The sequence below is a fragment of the Mirounga leonina genome, unplaced genomic scaffold, assembly GCF_011800145.1.
Source record: "Mirounga leonina isolate KUSES-001 unplaced genomic scaffold, KU_Mleo_1.0 Mir_171, whole genome shotgun sequence".
NCBI lineage: Eukaryota > Metazoa > Chordata > Mammalia > Carnivora > Phocidae > Mirounga > Mirounga leonina.
Window position 1 is genome coordinate 12,567,005 of NW_023270436.1, and position 22,340 is coordinate 12,589,344.

General features: G+C 39.1%; 1 protein-coding gene across 4 annotated transcripts in view; it reads right to left on the reverse strand.

Moving 5' to 3' along the window:
* Positions 1 to 22,340, reverse strand: part of MED13L (mediator complex subunit 13L) — a 301,327-nt gene that overhangs the window by 34,583 nt on the left and 244,404 nt on the right. For 3 of the 4 annotated variants that reach the window (XM_035017069.1, XM_035017070.1, XM_035017067.1), the window contains 9 exons: positions 21,358 to 21,462; positions 16,866 to 17,594; positions 15,831 to 16,056; positions 14,720 to 14,825; positions 14,281 to 14,405; positions 11,114 to 11,213; positions 5,741 to 5,961; positions 5,231 to 5,436; positions 357 to 1,294 (listed from right to left, as the gene is read on the reverse strand). In XM_035017069.1, coding sequence (XP_034872960.1) covers positions 357 to 1,294; positions 5,231 to 5,436; positions 5,741 to 5,961; positions 11,114 to 11,213; positions 14,281 to 14,405; positions 14,720 to 14,825; positions 15,831 to 16,056; positions 16,866 to 17,594; positions 21,358 to 21,462 — 2,756 coding nt within the window. The remainder of the gene's footprint in view (positions 1 to 356; positions 1,295 to 5,230; positions 5,437 to 5,740; positions 5,962 to 11,113; positions 11,214 to 14,280; positions 14,406 to 14,719; positions 14,826 to 15,830; positions 16,057 to 16,865; positions 17,595 to 21,357; positions 21,463 to 22,340) is intronic. The other variant, XM_035017068.1, reaches the window with a different exon arrangement.

Consider the following 22,340-nt stretch of genomic DNA (forward strand, 5'->3'; position numbering starts at 1 on the left):
TATCATGGATGACTGATCTAGAATAGGTGGATTTAAACATGCAAGGTGTGCAAACTATTTGTCTGTGTACTCTCATCGATGCAGATACGTAGCAGTCATAAGCTTCCCAAAGGAACTGCCTGTAGGAATTAATATGAGAAGGAGTTTTCACAAAACAGTCTCCTCAAATGGTGTTTCGATATAACATTGCTCCAGTCCTTAGATTTAAGATTATCCACAGAGCTCTTAACTTTAGTTCTTTTTTTTTTTAAGAAATGAAATTTAAAATTCTGTCCTATAACAAAGTAAAGAAAGTTTATAATTTACCATCATACCAAGATAATTTTCAAAGCAGACATGTGTTCTGGGAAACGTACCATTGCTGTGAGGCCAAGAGTGCACAGTGGCACTTCTCACCAGAGCTTCATCTACTTTTCCACCCGTGGGATTATCCACATACTGGCGGCCCTGCTCCAAGGCATTAAAGCATTCCGTCCAGTAATCGTTGTTATCTGCTTGCACCCGGTCATAACTCCAGCTTACACAGGGAAGAGTCTGGCGACTGTTAGAGGAAATGTAGTCCAGGAAACTCAGAGAAGCAAAAGGTTGTGTATGTTGATTCTGGAGGAGGAGGAGGAGGCTTATAGGCGGCTCCTGGGACTTTCTGGCTCCCTCCATCTGAGGGAGGAAGGTAGTCTGACACATCATTAAGCGCCTCTCCGCAGCCTGACCAATATCAGAATTCTTCCCAAAAATATCCAACTCATCTTCCAGGAAGAGTCCCGAATTGTAGCCAAGTTTGCGATTCATGATCGCACTAAACCCACAGGTACAGCGATACTGGTCCTCGTTGGAAGAATCGGGGATGTAGAGCCCGACGTCGGCCCCTTTGATGTTCATGTTGCAGGCACAGATGCAACAGCTGTCGAAGTTTCTGTCCTTAAAGATATTCATCACAGAATCTGAGAGAATCAGGGTGACGTAGAGACTGTGGGCCTCAGGAATGGGCTGCATGGTGGCAGGCTCCACAGAGTTAAGGGGCCGCGTGGTAGAGGGGGTGGAGGCTGGTGACCCCTGATCGGTGCTATCATATTTAACCGACCCTTGCCCACTGGCAGTGCCCCCACCTCTGGGAGTTCTTGGGGTCCTGGGGGTTCGTGGTGTGGGGACAGAGAAGCGAGGGGTTGCTGGAGATGGCAAAACTCCTGCTCCACTGTTGCTGGCTGGGGCAGCGCTGTTCAGCGTCACCGGAGTGTTCATCTGTGGTGTATTCAGGTAGTCTGGGTCTGCTAGGCTCCCGACACTAGGCACATTACTGCAACAGACAGTACCAAACGGGAATGGGTGCATGTCAGAGAAGCTGGAATACACACACAATTACCCCACCTGGCCTGTGCAGTTCTTATCATTTATGCAGGCTACCACTAGGTATAGTCAATTTTTTCTTAAAAAAGAAAAAAAGGACTCAAAGGAGTCAATAAAAGTGGATGGGAAAGCAAGAAGCAAGGTATGAAGAATAATACACCATACACCATTTTCCTTCTACTTATTCCACATCTAAGCAATCTTCATCCTACTCTTTCAAGGGAACTTTACTGTTCTTATAAGAAAACATGGTGCTGGGTTTGGTCAATGTAGTTTTGAAAAACTATAACCGGTAAGTGGAACTTTAACACATGAGTTCAGACGCTAAATTAGCTAGAAGACCACAGGATAAAATTTCCATCTAATCTGCAATTACATTTTGGTCACTTTTTAAAATTGAAAGTCGGCCACTGTACCTGTCCTCTGAGGCCATAATCCATATATGAATCTAAAGCAGTTATAATCAAACACATAGGAACATTTGCCATTTTTCTAATTTTCAAGGCACAGTCCTATCTAGGCTTGCATTTTTATAGTACTGAGTGACCATGAAGGAATTCAACTGTAGGAAACCCATTGGCCAGTACACTACAATTAATACCAACATCACATATGTAGCTGGGAGACCTTAGTATTAATTAGATGAATTGCACAGTACACATATTGTATCATAGCTTCCAAACTTCTAACAGATTTCTGTGGGGTGGTAGGCAATTTTAGTTCATTTTAAATTTTCAATATGCTATGCATTACCTATAGCACAATTATTTTTAGTTCCCACAGACTGATCATAATGTGTTATCTATTTTTTCATAAGCAATGACTTCTTTTCGGAATAGCCACACAGAAAACAAAATAGTGTCTACAATGTTTTGCTGTTTTATTATTGTAAAAAAGTTTTTTATATACATTCTTAAATGTACATGTGAAACAGCAAATGAGACCATTCTTTCCAATTTGAAGGTATCAAAAGAATACAGATTTCATCTAATGCTTAATATTCTCTTGAAATCTATTAATACTGTGCTTAAACTAATGTTCTTCCAATAGACTACATATTCATTCACTTATAATTTGGAAGAAGAATGTCATAAAGTAATGGCTCTTCAAATAATTTTGTGTTTTTTAACTAGCTATACCTAAACTACCAGCTCAAAAAACCCAAATCAAGCACCAGAAAGAAACTAAATCTGAAGCACAGTGGTATCTTTGAGTACAGATAAAAAATGATCCAGAACCCTTGATTAGCAATCACTGCTACCTCAGAGACCAAAATAATTAAGTGTATAATAATGATCTTTACTCTAATTGGACTCCGTTCAAATTTTCCTGTTTGACAAAACCCTGAAATTATTATACAGTTCAGATCAGAAAAGGAACTATGACTACTAAATGAAAACCTAAATAATTAAATTGCTCCCTAGGTAGTAAGAATGGTTTAGCTTGTATAGTAACCTGATTTTTCCCATTCAATAAAATGAACTGAGTACCAACACTATGCTAGGTGCTGGGTATTCAACAGTAAAAAAGGGGAAGAAAAGTTAGCTCACAGCAAGTATGACAGATGTCGAACAAGTGAGCGCTGGTGTGCTGAGTGTGACAAAGGGGTGGCCAAGGTGATGGAGACCCCAGCAGAAGGAACTCACATAGTCTAGAACTGTGCTATCCAATAAGGTTATCACTAGCCCTATGTGCTAAATTTAAATCAACTTAAATAAAACTGAAAATTCAGCCTAGGGGCACCTGGGTGGCTCAGTCAGTTAAGCGTCTGCCTTTGGCTCAGGTCATGATCCCAGGGTCCTGGGATCGAGCCCTGCATCGGGTTCCCTGTTCTGCGTGAAGCCTGCTTCTCCCTCTCCCACTCCCCCTGCTTATGTTCCCTCTCTCGCTGTGCCTCTGTCAAATAAATAAAATCTTTAAAAATAAATAAATAAATGAATGAATGAATGAAAGAATAAAACTAAAAATTCAGCCTTGGTCTCAACTAGGCACATTTTAAGAGATGCACAGCTACAACATCAGGGCAGGGATACCATATTGGAAGGTGCAGATACAAAACACTTCCTTCATCAAAGAAAGTTCTTAACAGCGCCAGTTGAGAATACCAAGGATCTTTGGGATGGCAAGGGATAGATTTAATACATCTAAACAATGGTCTAAATTATTTATTTATTATTTAAACTATCATACAGCAAAGGCTGCGTGTCACTTTTTTTGAGGAGTCTCCGTGTATAAGAAATTCAACTGTCAAATGGGTTCCTGGAGCTGCTGCATTGGATGAGAATGGTGTGGCAACCCTTCTGGGCTTATCAGCTCCGCTGGACTAGATCAGTCCCTACTTAAATAAGCTCAGGTACAACTGGAACACGGCAGCCGAAAACAAGCCCAGGGATCACCACCAGGGTACTTGTGAGCACATTCTTTCCTCCTGCTGGTGAGTTGTTATTGCCACAATATTTCCACAACCATTGGAACCTTTCAAAAATCTTGTGCAGGAAGTCAGGCAGGATCATACCATTTTAAAGAAGGGAAAGACTCAGGTAAGCTGGTCATTTAAGGTCATACACAGGAGTAAACAAAAAAAGGCAGGAATGGAGTCCTATGACAGCACAGCTCTACCTCCCCAAGTCTGGGTTCTTTTATCCTACACTCTATCACAGTTTTTCACATTCCAACACTGACTCTACATACCTACACAGAAAGCCTGTTTATGACATTAAAGTTGGTTTTGTCAAGATGGGTTTTATGTGATGTCACAAATATAGCCCACAGACTGGATCTGGAATTTGTCTTATTGTTTTATTGGCTCCTAAAATGTAACTCTGAATTAGCTACCAACAATTTTTAAAAAGGACATTTACATAAAAGTGCAGAACTCCAGTCTCCTGCATTCCTGCCTGAACAATACACTGTAATTGCATAGCAAACAGTCCCTTTAAATAAGGCATACTCTTGGGCGCCTGGGTGGCTCAGTCGGTTAAGCGTCTGCCTTCAGCTCAGGTCGTGATCCCAGGGTCCTGGGATGCGGTCCCGTATCGGGCTCCCTGCTCAGCAGGGAGTCTGCTTCTCCCTCTGCCTCTCTCTCATGAATAAATAAATAAAATCTTTTAAAAAATGAATAGATGGATGGATGGATGGGTGAATGAATGAATGAATAAATGAGTAAGGCATACTCCTAACAGTTCCATCAAACTGCTCTTTCCTACTGTCCCTCAGGATGACAGTGACCATCAGTGGTGCCAAATCTTTTGCTTTCCCCAACCCATGTCATCCCCACATACCTGGTCCTGACAGAAATTTGAGTTTATGGCCTTATATTTTAAAGCATTTATTTTATTAAGAAATTATTAATCATAGGGGAAACTGAATCTACATTGTGACAGACTACTGTTTTTTGATAGAGTGGTATGTGCCCAAGCTACGATAAACACCTCCTTTTCCTTCTTCTGTATCATACCACCCATTGCTGCTTTCTAATATGACATGGGGTCATCAACAGAGAAAATGTCCATGCTAACACTTGATTTTAAAGTGCCTGAAGTAAGCACATTTGGGATCACCAATATATAAACCAAATACCACCACTATCCAAATAATATTACCAACTCCAATCTAGTGTTTGATTCTGTGGTAGACACGGATCTGATGCTGAATGAGCATGAACACCACGGTTGGCTATGCAAATAATCTTAGTTTATCCGTGTACATAAAATTTAGTTAGAAAATATGCACATTTTCAACACAAAATAATGTGCACAAAAGCATGAATGGCCAAGAAAGGAAAGTTTCAAATGCTATGCTGATGCCATCATTTTAAGTAGATATTTGGTTAAGATCAACACCACATTCAACGGGGCAGGTAACATGACGCGGTCCCTGCACGTACTTGTAGCCATCTCTATTGAAAATGGCTGCAGGCGGCATGGGCAGTTGTTCAATTTTCGGAGGGATTGCCCACGAAGGCCGAAACAGACAGGCGTCAGGGATCTTCAGAGGTAGCAGGCATTGGCTCGGCAACATCTTCAGTGGAGCAAACATGGAGGATCCCATAAAAGGTTGAAAGGTTGGAACTTTGTGCACATATGAAAAGTCCTGGGACAACAAAGGGGAGGCCAGTGATAATGCCGGTGAACAACTTAGGACACACCACAACAATAACAAAAATGACTGGAATTCAGTATCTCTCTCATCTAATCAGCAGAAAATGCTAATACCAAAATTTTAAATTAATCAAGACACCATAGTTAATATACCAAGCAATGTACCTCGTGATCCAATTCAGAGGATTCTTAGAAACTTATGTATACATGGCATACAGATAATACTATTTTGAAGATGTATGTGAATCTGCTTAAAAAACACCCTGCCTTGATAAAATTAATATATTGGCAGTTACCTTTACTTCCTCTGGCTTGGGACTTCCTAATCCATCTTCTACTTCCATTTTGAATTCAGTGAGCTGTGTTGAAACCATACTGACCATAGGGCTCTCCATCATGCCTAATGCTGTCACTGTCTCTGAACTGATTCCATCTTTATAATTCATTACAGGAGAAAATGCAGGGTGCTGTTCCAAGGAAGGAGGAGTGGGGAACATCCTTTGCAAGTCTGCAACTGCTAAGGGAAGAGAAGAGAAGAGAAGAGAAGAGAAGAGAAGAGAAGAGAAGAGAAGAGAAGAGAAGGGAGGAAGAGAAGAGAAGAGACAACAATATTTATTTCAACAGGTAGGACTTCTAACAAATCCCAGTTCGTAGGCAGGCACCCTACCTGCCATCAGAAATAACGCTAATTGAATGGTTGTATCAGCTACACAACAGAATATTAGTAATGGAAGTCTCTAAGAAGAAGGCCATCAGCAGAAAATTATCCTTTTCTGGAACTTTACCACTATCCCCTTGATGCTTTATGATTTGGCTTCAACATTAATTAAGTGAACAAAGTCTATGTAACATACATTTTTCTTCTAACAAATGACCGCCTAAGAGTATAAGGAGATGAAAATAAGTAGAAGCTGAAAGAAATTAGATTGAATAACTTTATTAAAGTTCTATCTCTGCTTACAAATATGTATGAAATATTTCAGAATTATATAAAAATGTCCTATAGCAAATTTTACATGGAAAATCCATCAGGCATTTATACTACAGAAAATAGAAATTGTTTGGAGGTAGAACGGTGGTTTAGATGTAGTAGGATTACTTAGCTAGTTTGAAAAATCTACCACACTCACTGCTCTTCAGGGAAATGATTCCATACTGACATTAAAATGAAACTTCATAGTTAGGTTTAATAATCCTACCTAGAACCAAAAGACAATTTATTAAAAACCCAACTAGTAAAAAAAGTATCTTTTAAGAAATGCTTAAAACAGGGATTCTCAATCCTTTTTTAAAAAACATCTTAATATACCTGAGGTTAGCCATCATCATTAGCAGGGGCTCATTAAGGCAGGGATTCTGAATGCAGGAGCAGATGTAAGGCAATGTAAGTTGTAGCTGTGAAACTTGGCCACTAGGGGGTGTCCTGCACAGCAAATTTATTTACAAATTTGGAGACCGCCTTTAAGTCAGTGTTCTGGAATGGCACCTGATGTCCCAATTTCCAATCATATTGTTCTATCAACTTCAGCATTTAAAGAGGCAAAGAGTAACCACTGACTAGACTAAGATACGACCTCTACTTCTGAATCAGAAATTAATAAAGAACGACCACACCACACTCTGCCCTGGGCTAGAGTCTGAGGCAGAGCCGTATAAAGCGGCAACATCCAGAGTGGATCCACAGCTCAGTGCTGCTACAGTCGGGTCAGGTCACTTCCTCCCTGGGGGCTTCAGATCCTTCATCTAAATGGCTGAACTAGATGTGTGATTCCCACCAGGCTTACTTTCTTTCCTTTGTTTATGGGGGGAGGGAAGCTTCCGACATATGGAGGCAGAAAAAAGTAAAAACCTCTGCATGAGATGATCTTTACCTTGTTTCCTAGTTAAACAATTAAATAATTCTGAATAATTTACCCTCCCTTGGCCTCCGATGCTTATCTATAAGACAAGGGAAGGAAGAGGCCAACAGACGGGACCTCAGATACCAACTTTCCCTCTCATTAGAGAAGCTGCACTTCCATTTATTCCCTACAGTAGGATTCTGTATAAGATTTCATTAGACAAAATGGTGCCTGCTGCTGCCAAGAAAAAAAGAAAGAGAAAAAGGGAAAAAAAGGGGGGGGAGGAAAGAAAAAACTAAACCCCCCAAGTAGATCTTCAAGGCACCATCTTGCTAGGACAGTATTTTACCGTTAAGGAATGTAACAATTCATAGAACTAGGGATATAAGCCAAGCCAGAAACTCCCAGAGAACCACTGGAGTCTGAAGAAGAAAAACAGGTCTTCAAATGTAGCAGCAATGAAATCAGTAAGTTTTCTTTAAAACAAGAGTAAAGATTTTAATACTGAGTTAGGTTCCACTTGAAATACAACCATCACCTTTATCTTTCAGTCCCTACTCCTTTCCCAAGCCAAAGAACAGCTATGGGTCAATTTTAACATAAAATTAATGTTTAAGTATATTATAACATTTTAAATTCTAAGTCAACCTCATAAAATCTTCAAACTCCTATTATATTATAGATCTTAATCATCAAGTAAATATTTGGAAAATAAACTGTACAAATTCTCTTTGTGTTAAAATGACAATGAACTTAAACACAGCCTTTCCTTCACATACAAGTATTCTGGCTATGGTATAAAATTTTACCAAAAATTATTTTTACCGAATTGGCTACTGAATTTTGTCTAAGAAATGTTCTAAAGGTGTTTCTCACTTGGGGATACTCAAACTCTTCGATGCTACCTAACACAGTTATGTATCTCAATTTTCAACACCTCAGCCACCTTGATATTTTTTACCAAAGGTAAAAGAGAACACACAAAAAAAGTATGGAAAATAAGATTCTACTTGCCAGAGATTCACTTCAGAAAAGTGGCTTTCACTATTATTACCAGATACTCTTTTTTTTTTTTTTAAGATTTTATTTTTAAGTAATCTCTTCACCCAACGTGTGGCTTGAACTCACAACCCTAAGATCAAGAGTCACATGCTCCACTGACTCAGCAGCCAGGCGCCCCATTATCAGCTTTTTTTTTTTTTTTAAGATTTTATTTATTTATTTGACAGAGAGAGATGCAGCGAAGAGGGAACACAAGCAGGGGGAGTGGGAGAGGGAGAAGCAGGCTTCCCGCTGAGCAGGGAGCCCGATGTGGGGCTTGATCCCAGGACCCTGGGATCCTGACCTGAGCCGAAGGCAGATGCTTAACGACTGAGCCACCCAGGCGCCCCCCATTATCAGATATTCTTAAGGAAGACTCTTAACCTCTCTAGCTTCAAGTTTGTCATCTGCAAATGGTAATAATATCTACCTCATATTTTTTTGTACACATTAAATAACATATGCATAGAAGTGAACGCTTCACCATGTAACATCTAAACATTCAGTAAGTGATGAAGCCAATAATAATTAGCCCGCCCTCCCCATTTTTGACTGGAAAAAAGACGAAAATGCTGTTAAGTTACAAGGAATTTCTGAAAAGATATGACCCTCAACAGGTTTTGAGATGAAAGAAATGGAGTCAAAGTGGGTAAGATAGAAAGAAGACAGAAACCCAAAGAAACATTCTGGTCCTCCAAAATAGAAAACCATGACTTGTTTGTCCAATTTTCTTCTAAAAATGCTAAAGCAAGGCGAGAACAGCTACCAGAATGGGCTGGAGTTGAGGTGTACCATTGTATGCATGATTATCACACAATACTACCTTAACACACACTCGATGCCAAATTAAACCAAGTTATTACTGCGTGTTGCTTTCTTCACTATTACATTACTACATACATAAATGAGTAATTATGGACCTATTCTCTCAAACACAGTATCCACTAGCCACATAGGCTATAGAGCACTCAAGCCAAGGGTTGTCCAAACTGAGATGTGCTATGTGTATAAAAAATTCCACAGATTAAAAAAAAAAACAAAAAAAAAGATTCCAAATAGTACAAAAAAAAAAAAGTAAAATATTCATTCACTCAATATTTTTTATACTGATTACATGTAAAAATGACACTATTGGTTATATTAAGTAAATATATTATTTAAATTAATTTTACATGGTTCTTATTTACTTCCTGTAATGTAACTACTAGAAAATTTAAGATTGCTTATGTGGCTCTCATTTTTGGCTCACACTGTATTTCTATTAAATTGAATGGTGTTGTTCTAGACACTAAATTTTATAATATGTCAGTCTCTCCGCCTCAATGTACAATAAAGCTCTTGCAGAGATGAGAACATCTTGCCATGCTATTTCATGGTCATGTTTTGGGAGGAAGATTGTGTATATGTACATATACACACACATACACACATTTACCCATGTATACTTCGTGCACATCGGAAGATCTTATTCACTCTTATATCTGTATTTTCCTAATGCTTATATTTTTGCTATATTTCATATTAATTAATTTTTATAACCTGTACTTTATCATAAAATTTTGAGTAGCTTCCTTTTGAAAATAATTATTTTCAGAATAAAGATGAGCGAGAGAAGAGAGTACACATATACTTTCCTGGGCAATGACACTGACTAGCAGAATGGTGCGTGAGTGCAATGTTGTTAAGTCCAATAATCTTGGACAAGTTATCAGACGTTTTAACATTTAACATCACAACGTATCACTTAATGTCAAAAAGGGCAGAGGGTTCACTGGTTCAATACAAGGGAAAAAATGCATTCATTCCATACGTATCTACTTTAATATTGTTTCTTTGAATCTGTGAATTCCATGTTTGCAAAATTCTGCAGTGCAGAGTAATAAAAAAAGAAAAATGTTTAATTAAAAAAACTACAGCAACTGGCTGGCTACCATTATTCATTTTCATACATGTCATGCTTGAGAAAGCTTTGCATATTTTAAAAAGCTATGGATCTACTAAAGCTGTCAAAATCCAATCTCTGTATACTTCACACTTCTACATTTGAGTAAATCAGCACACATTTATAGGTTCATAAAACTTTTTGACTCATCCCTATGACATAGTGGTTTTTCCCCTCAATTTGTTCTCATTACCAGCTGAAGTTAATGAGAAGGTATTAAAGAATGATTTGCAATGGAATTATGTTTCTGCCTGAGTATCCATGTAAGCTACCCTGTCTTTTCTCTTGTACAGTAATGTAGTTTCCTAGGGTGAAGAGTAACTTTAAAAAAAAAAAAAAAAAAAAAGGAAGTTTCTCTTCTTGTCATCATATGCAATAAACTATTTGATCTCAAAATGAAACACAAAAACTTCAGTATGAATTAGAAAAAGGACCACAAATAGCAAATGTTCCTCATCCTTGGGTAAATTAAATTTTCTGAAACATCTTCACAAGCTCTTTTACTGGAATATCACTCTGAAAATCACTGGGTAGCATTTATCCTACTAGAGAAAGGTTATTAGAGAAACAAACATAAAACCCATTTTTCCACATTCTAAACCGTAAGAGTTAATTATTAATTTGAAAACAAAAGCAAAAGAAATTCCAACTAAAATGGTCTCTTAGCTGCCTGCCCCATCTCAGGAATTCCAACTTATACAAGTTTTAATTCATAGTTAATATTCTGTTAAAAGAAAAAAAGGGGGTGGGGAACAGAGGGGAATCTCAGATAAGGCACCACTGAGTATGAGAACACTTGGTATAAGTTATAAATAGTAAGCCAAAGCTCAATTTCCTTTTCTTACTTGGTGGGTAAGGAACAGCAGCTCTTCCATCCTTCCCAAGAGGTCGGTCTTCTGCCCCAACTGCAGGCATTTTTGATGAACGCAGCGCAGGTGATACAGCCTAAGAAAAGATTATTATTATTAAAATAGGGCAACACACTTGATCTAAGTAGGGCAGTAGTCAACTATTTCTTAACATATGCCTACTGATATTTTGGAATAAAGATGCTTCCTTACATAGTGTTCACAAGTGAACTTCTAGGAACAGCCACAGACAGTGAAGCCAAGGAGAAGGCTACAAGCTTATCAAGAATGAAAACCACAGTGACTGAATCTTCTCTGCATGGATCTGGTAAGGGCAGACTGCACCATCAAAGCACAACTTACAGACCTTAAACAAATCTTCCTCCTCCCAGGTCATTAGAGAAGTGGTTTCAGGGACACAATAATTAAATTAGGATGGTGCCTCCAAGGAGTAATTGGCTATCAGTCTGGTTTTCCTTCTGTTTGGAAGCAGGCAGTTAAAAGAGATGACCTCAAGCCATCCCAAAGTATTTTTATTTTTCACCACAAAAAAATATCCCATGTATCTTCTGCTCCTATTTCCGCAGTTACTGTTCATCTTCATAAAAAATAACCTTATCACATAAAATTATTGAAATATGCAGAGAGGGCGTTTCTTTGATTTGTTATTCAAAATAAATTAAGTCCTTTAATAGGCAAGATTATCTTTAAGAACTCAAATGAATTAGTGGCAAGATAAAACAAAGCAAAAAAAAAAAGATTCTCACAAATTGAAGGCCTTTTACATATGTATACTTATTCAATGTCACAGGGTTGAAATGTAAAATTAAATTCAAAGACATCTGAGATGAAAACTTGAACAGTCTCACAACACCAGCTATCAGTAAGATGATTTAAGCAAAAACAATTCTAAGGTAAGCGATTCTCTTGATTAAATGCCAGGCTAGAAATCAGAGTAAAGCAGAAACAATCATTTTAGAGAAATGAAAATTAGATTAAAAATGTCCAACCCTCCTTCACATATTAATGTTACTAAGAATATATTCAAAAACCAAAGTAAACATATCTTCAGTTAGTCCAACAGTAATACACAATTTATACAGATGTAAGTACGATGGCTCTGAGCACTAAGAACAATCACTGGGGATGGTGGCTGTGAACAGGCCCTGGCTACTCCGCAATGCTTACTTTGTACCCTTTCTTATTCCTCCCTTTCTACTTCTTTTTGATTCCTTGTCTTTTCATGTTTCGTCCCACCATCCCCACCAAAGCAGCTAACCAAACCCTAAGGACCATTAAAATCAGTCCTACCTAGGGGCACCTGGGTGGCTCAGTCGTTAAGCATCTGCCTTCGGCTCAGGTCATGATCCCGGGGTCCTGGGATCGAGCCCCGCATCGGGCTCCCTGCTCAGCGGGAAGCCTGATTCTCCCTCTCCCACTCCCCCTGCTTGCGTTCCTGCCCTTGCTATCTCTCTCTCTGTCAAATAAATAAATAAAAAATCTTTAAAAAAAAAAAAAATCAGTCCTACCTAATGCCTGATGTATAGGGAGATAGTGAAGTTCAAAAAGGCTCTCGGATGCCTGGATCAACACACGAAGTAAACATGTCCTTCCTTGTACTACAGTTTTTCTCACTGTCACGTCCTTTTCCTTCACACAGCCACTGCCTAAATTTCGGTCCTTGTGTTTTAATCCAATCAAAGTTACCAAATAGTACTCCTGCTTTCTGTGTATGAGACTGATGAAAACCAGCACTGGCTTCTACCTAGTCAGTTCCACACTCAGCAGCCTTCACGGAGGGGCACATTACAGGCAGAGTTTGGAGTCCAAAGCCGTAAGTGTGGTCAAAAACCTTCCTAACCCTGTCAATCTTTACCCACCACTCAGAGAGCAGACCAATGGTCTGTTCACTATGCTCCCCACCCTCAGCTGGTTCATCCTTGTTGCTTAACCAAGGCTCATTCCAGGTTCAAACTAAATGCCTCTCCCCTGCCTCTCACTAACCCTGTCTTTCCACATTTTAAGTCAAATCCTTTCTTGGAGGCCATTATGATCTCATCATCTCCTAAGTACTTAACATTACTAATGGTGTATAGTATCTGTTAATCAGATACATTTTATTTTAAAGTGAGAACAGGCTTCAGAATTCTGATTCCTACTTAACCTTTAAACCTTAACTTAAACACTGCCCGTCTGTCACTTTGTACTTGAACGTCCAGCATCTTTAGACGCAGGTCAATTACAGCACTCACAGTAATAAACGTGCGTGCGTGTATATATTTTTGTATATTTTTAAGTAATTTTTAACTTTATTTACATGCTACTTCTCCTGAGGTCTGTGAGTACCTCAAGTATCAGGGCGGGATAATAATATTTGTAACCTCCAATACACGTCACAAAGGAACTGACCATCAAATGAGTAACAAATATATGGGAAATGGACGAAAGGGAAGAAAGGTTAAGTACATACATAAGTGAAAGAAAAATAAACTGATAAACTTATTTCCTTGAAGAAAGGACCTTACTCATTTCTTGGTCCCCCAGAAATAAACAGGTACTTCCATCTGCCCAAAAGTACAGAGGTGGTTAGGAGGACAAGGACATAAATTTCCTGATTCAGAGCTGCTCAGCTGTTCTCCTAAGAATTATAATTCTTACCTGTCACTTTAACCACATCATGCCTTGTATTATTTAACTTCTAGGTACATAAGTCCTTTTTCCCTGCTATTGTGCCATAACCCTAAAAAGTATAGATCAAACCTGTTTATCTCTCAAAATGTAGACTAAGTTCTGACTGATGAGATGAATAAAAAGTTACGGGGCATTATCTTTAAAATCTGAGATAAAGGGATTACATAATACACTTCTACTAGTCTCATGATATTTAGAAGGATTTAAAAACTGAATGGGAAAGATTTTAAAATTTACAACAGGAAGAAACTAATAAAAGAAGACATTAACAAAGAGAACCCAAGGGGTGTTAGAGACTACACCGACAACTTTTAGAATCCTTTCAAAGTATTCAAACATTTCTGCAGAACTTTCTGAACCTGAAATAAGAGGCCCCAAAATTCAGTAGACCAAACGATAAGGATATCCTCCAACAGTGACCTAAGCCCTCCCATGTAGGAAGATTTCTGTTTCAGTCGCTATGGCAGACTCACCCCAAGTTCGTCATCATCGGAATTGTCAAAGATGTTGTCTAAGTCATGCAGGGAAGGTGCCAGGTCTGTCACCTGTGTAAGGCTACTGGAGCCAGCTCTGCCAGCAGCATTATCCTGCCGGACATCTGCGGGAAAGGAGGCAAAGACGCAGAATGAGCAACTTCATCCACAGAAAAGGAGTGAGGAGAGGGCATGGATCTCAGTGAGCAAGACCTGCCTGTGATTTTTCTTTTTCCCTAGGTTTTCAGTTAAATTTAGAGACAATTATTTCCAAATATGTTTATCAGTTTTGAAAGTAACTGAAAAACAAACTATGAAAAATTAAAGATGGGTCAAATTATTGCTATTACAGTAAAAATATAATTCTAAATCGAGAAGCATCTCCCTTGCATTTTACTTTAGCAACAATCCAAGTGAGGCAAATAATCATTGTACACACCTGTTTTAGTAGCAGAACTGAAAATAGACATGGCATTTTTCCCATCAGGCACCGGCGTGGAATGACCTGGTGTAGTGACATCCTTGGTACCAAATCCATCCTCTGACTGTATAATAAATTCAGCCAAACAAAACACATGAACACCAACCCAAAGTGTGGAATATGAGGGAGAACACAAAGAATTAGAGGGTAGAATGGAACTTGTTATGAGCACAAGTATGATAAACCATGGTCTATGCAACCAAGGGAAATAAAAGGTATGTCCTTTCCCCTGAATTTAAACAGAACCCAAAACTCCCACGCTGCCCCTCCAATCCTATGGCGTATTCTTGAGTCCATCTGGGTTTTAGCCTAACCAGTACTGGTGGCATTTGATTACAGACCTGCCATGGTGTGAAAAGCTGCCTTTAACAACATTTTAGATGCTGAACTATGGTTCAAGCTTTCGGGATCTAGACAGATCTCTATAAAGGAATCTCTCAAGCATTCTCCTGCACTGTACAGGCCTCTTTTAATGGTCTTATTTCCTCTATTCTCAAGAGTACCTCTTTAAATGGCCCAGTATTTTGGAATGTTTTAAAATGTAAGGCTAAAGACAGCAGACACCCCCAGTACTCATTTTTTATGACCATGAAACCAGTAAAATTAATACTGACACAATCTAGGAGTAGTGTTGATATTAATTCAGATAGATATATAGGTAAAGCGCTTGGTACCGTAAATATACTAAGCGCTCAATAAACAATAGATATTGTTATCAGCATTTTTTCCCTTACATTTTGGATATTTTGGAATAGTAATTAAAAAGAATTAAGCAGGGAGCATAGGCCAACAAGAATTAGCATATGAGAGGAAACATGCACCGTACAAGCTATAGCCTGGAAAATATGAGGCTTCATTTATGTTCAGCTGACTTTTAAACAAAGGTGAGCCATGACATAAAAAGGAACAATACGTTGTTCGATACAATAATACCAAGAGCATGAATATGGGGACAGAGCAATCAGGCAAGACTACCTCAAACATTCTGCCTCAAAATTTTCCCACACATGTTGTACTGACATAGATCAAAACCCACACCGTGCTGGACACTCTCTTTGTTAAATAGTACCTTATTCTTTTTCAGGGAATCTTTCTCCGTCCCTTGTTTGCATTTCTTGTTTGCTGTAAAGATGTATTTTATGTCGCCATCCTCAAAGGTATATGGATCATTGACTTCTCCCAAACTGTCTCCAGGTTGTTGAGCTAGAGGCAATGGCTCAAGGAAGTGGAGTGGCTGCATCTGGGGTGGCTTTTCTTGCCAGATTTTAAACCGTTTGTTAGGTTGTGCTAAGAGTCTAAAAGGGAAAATAAATGACAATTTAAGCAAGGTAAACGAAGTAAAAAGACTGATTTTTTTTTTAAAGCAGCATTTATAACTTAAAGCATTTGCAAAACTTAAACTTAGAAAATTTTTCTCTCTAAAGAAGTTCTTTTAGAGATTATGTTCACAAATAAAACTTAGTAGGTCTTTGTGAAGAATATGCTTTTGTCTCTGATTCCATGGATTCCGGTTAAGAGCATAAATGGGCTCTAAGGACAGACTACCTAGGTTCAAGTTCAATCTGTGTCATTTACTAACTGCTTGACCCTCGCTTCTTTCTCAGCTATGAAAATAAGGTAGTAATATGACTGTGGTGAAGATTAACTGAGATGGTCTGGGTAAACTGTGAAGAATAATGGGTAGCTCAACAGCACTATAAATAGTATTATTACTAGATGCAGGATACATACCTAAATGCATGCAAAGCCCTCCTTAAAAGTGTCAACATACAAAGAAGGCACTGACCACAATATGGAAAGTGTCATCAAGCTATATTCTTTGACTAACAGCAGGCCAAAAATAAGTTAATACCAATGTCCTAAATGCCACAATGAAATCTTTATATTGCCAACATGTTTAAATAACGACACGTGTGAAACCTCATAAAGGACAAAACATTTGACTTTTTAGCATTTCCCAAATGCAGAGTCTAGAATGGTGAAGAAAAGCATCTTTCATTTTGGCTCTGAAGGGTGAGCATGGGGAGATGAGGAGGAAAGCCCCCCTCAGGACCCTATGCCTTGGTCAACAGGTGATCAACTGGGTGGTATGCAGTCTCCTTACCTTTGCAACGCAGTGCTCTCTGAGTTTACCTCCATTTTGGCATCACATCTGTCGCCCTGGAGCTCTGGGGGCCGGAACTCAGCATCATCGATGGGGGGGAGGCGGTAACGGTGCCACCACGTGTCTGACGACTCGGGATTCGAGGGCCTGAGCCCACAGTATAAGGCCGTCTCGCTGACCTCTGCCATCAGAGGCAGTCTTTGGCCTACGAGGACAGTTCTGTCATCCAGAGTCGACAACTGCTGGAGTTCTAGCCCATTTCCATAGAGAGCTGGGTTCACAGGGACAGATGGCGGGTCCAAACTCTCTGTTTCCTGACCTCGTGGTTGAGGGCTGAGTGTTGGCGGCAGAGGGGAAATAGGGGAATGAGGTGAATCCATAGGATTCAGATTCATTTGCTTGCTTGTATTTCTGGAAGGCACGGCCATTTGTTTATCATACTTCCTACTGCTAGACACCTCTAAGGAGGAGTCTATCCCTGCCAACCCTAGCTTCTGTCCTGGTGTATCCTGCTCCATACAGAACTCGTCGGCCACAGAGGGCCTATGGTGAAATGGTATCAAGGGTCTCTTTTGCAGTTTGTCTCCCTTTTCCGGTCTTTCTGTTGTTTTGTGCTTAGACGCAGGAGGTGGTAAAGATGAAGATGATGATGGTCCTGCACTGAACCCTGGTTGAGATATTGCGGGAGGTCGATTGGGTCCTACTGCACAACGTTTTAAAAGTTTATGCCTGAAATGAGAATTAAAGTAACGTCAAGAAACACACACCTGAAATATAACTGTATCACTGTAACAATACAACATTATTGCATCATTGTAACATTACAAAAGAGATGCCTCTGACAAGGTTATATCTTTTAAGCACACAAGAGATCCCCAAATCAGTGAAGAGGACTCTAAGTGTTAATTATTTTTATAATGACTAAAAACTGCCAACACTCTGATGGAAAGTTGTGAATCAATCACACACAAGTTAGCAGGTAAGAGATGGACTTAACAGTGCTAACTCCTACCAAAAGACTGATTTGAAAAATCCCCAAATCTTTCAAATTTGGTAAGGGCCTCAGATAATGTGTATTCACAATGCACCTTAAAACCAAGAGTAATGAGATCATTTGCCAAGAAAGAGAGAAAAAAAGCTTCCAATTTCTATCTTACAACACTCTACTACAATATAGAATGGCTTATAACAGCTTGTAGTGTTGTAAATTGAGAATAAAATAATTATGTGATTCTCCCCCAAAGTGTGAAAACAAGAAAATGAAGGTCGATCCTACGAATATTTAACAGAATAAATAGACTAGAAACCTTATATGCCATTCTTATCAAAAAAAGAAGGGATAAAAGACAACTTTGGGTCTTCCAGACTCACAAAATTAGAAGTAAAAAGATGGTGAGTGAATATGAAAACAACAAATGCATCTGTACTAAGCAGGGTAGCAAGTCTACTCACATCCTAACATACTTCTTGGCAAGCATGGGTGTGAGATATTGCTCAGGAAGGGCCCACTAGATGATGCCAAGGTTTAATCTGTGTGCAACAAAGTTATACAGCGGGTCAGCCAGTTCCTCCCAATATATAAATCCACCCAGGGAAAAACGTGAGCTCTCCTGCCCGTGCAGCAGTAACTCTCTGAGGCCACTAGGGTGGCATTAAATTACTGCTGAATCACACTCAATGGTGCCCTAGTGGGCAGTAAAACGGATTTGTGTGGCATAATGGGATGGTTTAGTCGGACAGCAGGATGGCCACACTGCCCCATAAGGCCATTAAATAGTGTGAGGAGTGGACCATTCCATAATGGGTTTGGTAATCCTGCAGTAGATAATCTGAAAAGACTCTTGCTAAAGTCTTTGCTACTCTTAAAAAAAAAAAAAAAAAAAAAAAATCTGACTGTGAAGAAGGTTGTTTAAGCATAAGGCTATTGACAATAAGGTAAAAATTGTGTTTTAATCTCCAGGGCACAGTAGCACACTAAGAGATGAATGTCTCATCCGAAAATATCTCAATCATATCTTATAAGGGTGCTTATTTTAAAACAGTTCGAAGAATCTTTTACATAAAACTTTTTCATTTGGATTTTCTCAGAGCATTTACCCACACCAGTCCTTTGATAGATATTTTGTGGTAGCCTCTTCAAAGTAAGGACTTTTTGCAAACTAGATAATCTTACAAAGTCATTTTTTTTCAGTTGCATTTAATGACTCAGCTACATTGTGAAAAGGTTACAATTACAGATACATCAGTGAGTAATAGACTCTCACGGCAAATCTCTGAAGGTAAGAGGCCTCAGTGAAGCAGGCAGCAGGAAATCAGGCTCAAAAGCCTAACTATATGGGTGGTCCAGTGGTGGGAAGGAACCAGAAGCAGGGCCAAATAGTGTAGAAACACATGGTGGCTAAAAGAATGAGGCAAGTAGAATTACTATCATAGACATTTCAAAGGAAATCAATGTGAAATGCAAGGATAAGATTCATCTATAAAATGAAGAAAAATGATAATTGATAAAATTTCTGGGCTGAAAAGGGAAAATTGTGATAAAAATGACTGCAACAGGATACCTGACTTGTGAGAAAACACACATGTCAATATTAAGAATATTTCTTAAAGGCACCCCCCCAAAATATAAGACCAGAGTAAATATGAGAAGTCATGTCTAGAGATAAATATCTGGAAGACATGGAATGAAATGCAAAACTAAAAAAAGACCTGAAGGTATATGAATCTGGTGAGGCAACAGAGGAATGACTCCAGAGGACTAAAGAAAAAGTGCTACTTATTTACACTTCAGGTAAAAATAATTCAAGGGAGCAAATAAAAATGTCACAGAAATCAGCAAAAAGGTTATTTTTAACAGATGAAAAACCTAGATTAAGGAAAATAGGATCAAAAATAAGATGAGGGCACAAGCAAAGTTAAATACACGAACATTTTACCCTAGCTACTTTCTAAAGGTGGCCCATAACTTGGCTGGGAGCTGTCTAGAAATCAATGTTAGTAAGAAAAGGCTTTTTATTACACAATTTACAATGGCCTAGAAACAGAAGTAAAATAGGTATTCAGCTGGTATACCACACCTATCCTGAGACTAGAGAGAGATTCTCACATGCTCAGAGAGGACCCTTAATGAACAACTTCTTCAAAAACATCCTTCTTAAAAAATCAATAGTGCACATTTCATTAGGCTGATACTTACAACATCTCTCCAAAAAAAAAGCTGACTAAAAAGGCAGAGCTTGATAAAAGAGAATCAACGTAAGGTGCAGGGGAAGATGAGAAGATGGTGTCAAAACTGCTGCTTAAGTGCGCGCGCGCACACACACACACACACTTTGCATATATTCTCAGGGGTCATTTGACTGCCTCCCTACCCTGAAGCCAACTTATTTATGTCACAATAAGAACCTCTATCTGAATTAGGGAAATGAATGGCCATTTTCTTAATATACTTTATCTCAACCGAACTTTTTCTAAGTGCTGAGCAGTATCAAATGTGAAAATATGGACTTTGGAAGCAAAGCTACTCTTAAGTTGCTCATTAAGTGAATAATCACCATCACATCCTCAATAGTCAACTGAGCTAGGGGTGAAGCCGACATACACTTAAGAAATCTAAGAACCCTGGAGCACCTGGCTGACTCAGTTGGTTAAACGTCTGACTCTTGATTTCGGCTAAGGTCATGATCTCAGGTTCATGAGATCAAACCCTGCATCTGGCTCCGTGCTCAGCATGGGGTCTGCTTGAGATTCTCTCTCCCCCTCTCTTTCTGCCCCTCTCCTTGCTTGGGCCCACTCTTCTTCACTCTCTCGCATGTGTGTGAAATAAATAAATCTTAAAAAAAAAAGGAAAGAACTCTAAGAACCCTAATGAAAGCCCATGACAAGAAGACTTTTTACAACCACAAGGAGTGATAAGTCAAGGTAATATCCAGGAGAGCAAAAATTTTCTACAGAAATCAATTTAGGGTTCTATTCAAATATCTAAATGAATGAACAAGTTTAGCTTTATGGCAGGTGTTGTTACCAAATACCCACCTGAAGCATCAAAACACACCAGCACGGACAACAAAACAAATTATCTATGGAAGACCTATTTAATCCAAATTCTATTAACTCTAGCCAACTTGTTTAATATTTATCCTACTTTAAAATTAAGAATAATTAAATAAAGTCATATAAAGGGGAATAGATGGTCTTATCAAACTGATGCCTTAAGTTTTGAAGTAAGCTACCATGAAGAAATTTGTGGGAGCAATTTGATAACAGGGCCAGTTGTCTAATAAAGCTCTTTTTGAGTCCTGACAATAAAACTGTTATCATCTGTATATAAGAAAAGACCTATCTTTTCCTTCTCTACTCGAGGAGGAAGACTGAAAACAAAACAAAATAAAACAATGAGGAAGAAGCAGTCTGAGAGTCCAGGAGATAGCCATTGGCTACAAACGGTGCCACCATTCTATCCAACTCCTACTCTGCCATTTCTACCACCTACCTAGAACAGGAACAGCTGACTCTTTGGGTTGGATCCACAAAATCCCAAGTAGCAGGATTATTAGCAGGCTCTTCTTCAAGAGTTGGAGTTGACATTTGGCTCCTCCTAAAAAAGGTTAAAAATGTGACTTCTGTAAACATGAGATAATATTCATACCTCGATGGGGGCAGGGCGGGGGGCTATGGGGTTAAAAGACCTGAATACATTTCACATAGTAATGTTATCTAGCTAATAGATAGCTCAGAGCAATCCAAGGGGTTGGGGTGTGGGCGGGGAGAACCAACTTGTTCTATGCACTAGAAGAAGCAAGATTCAAAACATTTCTATTTAAGTTGAATGTACTTTTTAACATGGGTGACAGAGCAATTAAAACACTATCTGGCACTATTGGTTGTTGCTTTAAAAAGCCACCTAAATTTTGTAGAAATAACTTAAATTTTTAAAATTATTTTTTCACAGCATCTGTGAATTATATGCCCTGAGACTGTTTAAAACTCTTAAACTCTTGGGGCGCCTGGGTGGCTCAGTCGTTAAGCGTCTGCCTTCGGCCCAGGTCATGAGCCCAGGGTCCTGGGATCGAGCCCCGCATTGGGCTCCCTGCTCCGCGGGAAGCCTGCTTCTCCCTCTCCCGCTCCCCCCGCTTGTGTTCCCTCTCTCGCTGTCAAATGAATAAAATCTTAAAAAAAAAAATAAAAATAAAAATAAAAATAAAACTCTTAAACTCTTACCACTCCTATATTCATTAGCATTTAAGCAGCACTCTATGCTTGTGATGTGAACTAAAGACAAGGAAAAAATCACCTCGTACTTGTCACTAGTAACCGGTAGCACAAAGCAGAGTCTATTACTACACAGTGACGGTCAGGACACAGGGCAGCATTTCTGTACTGCCGACTCCGACTCGGCTACAGCTGCTACTACCAAGTGCTCCAGGGACTGCTCTAGAGGGACTTCTGCTCTAGAGGGACTTCTGCTCTAGAGGG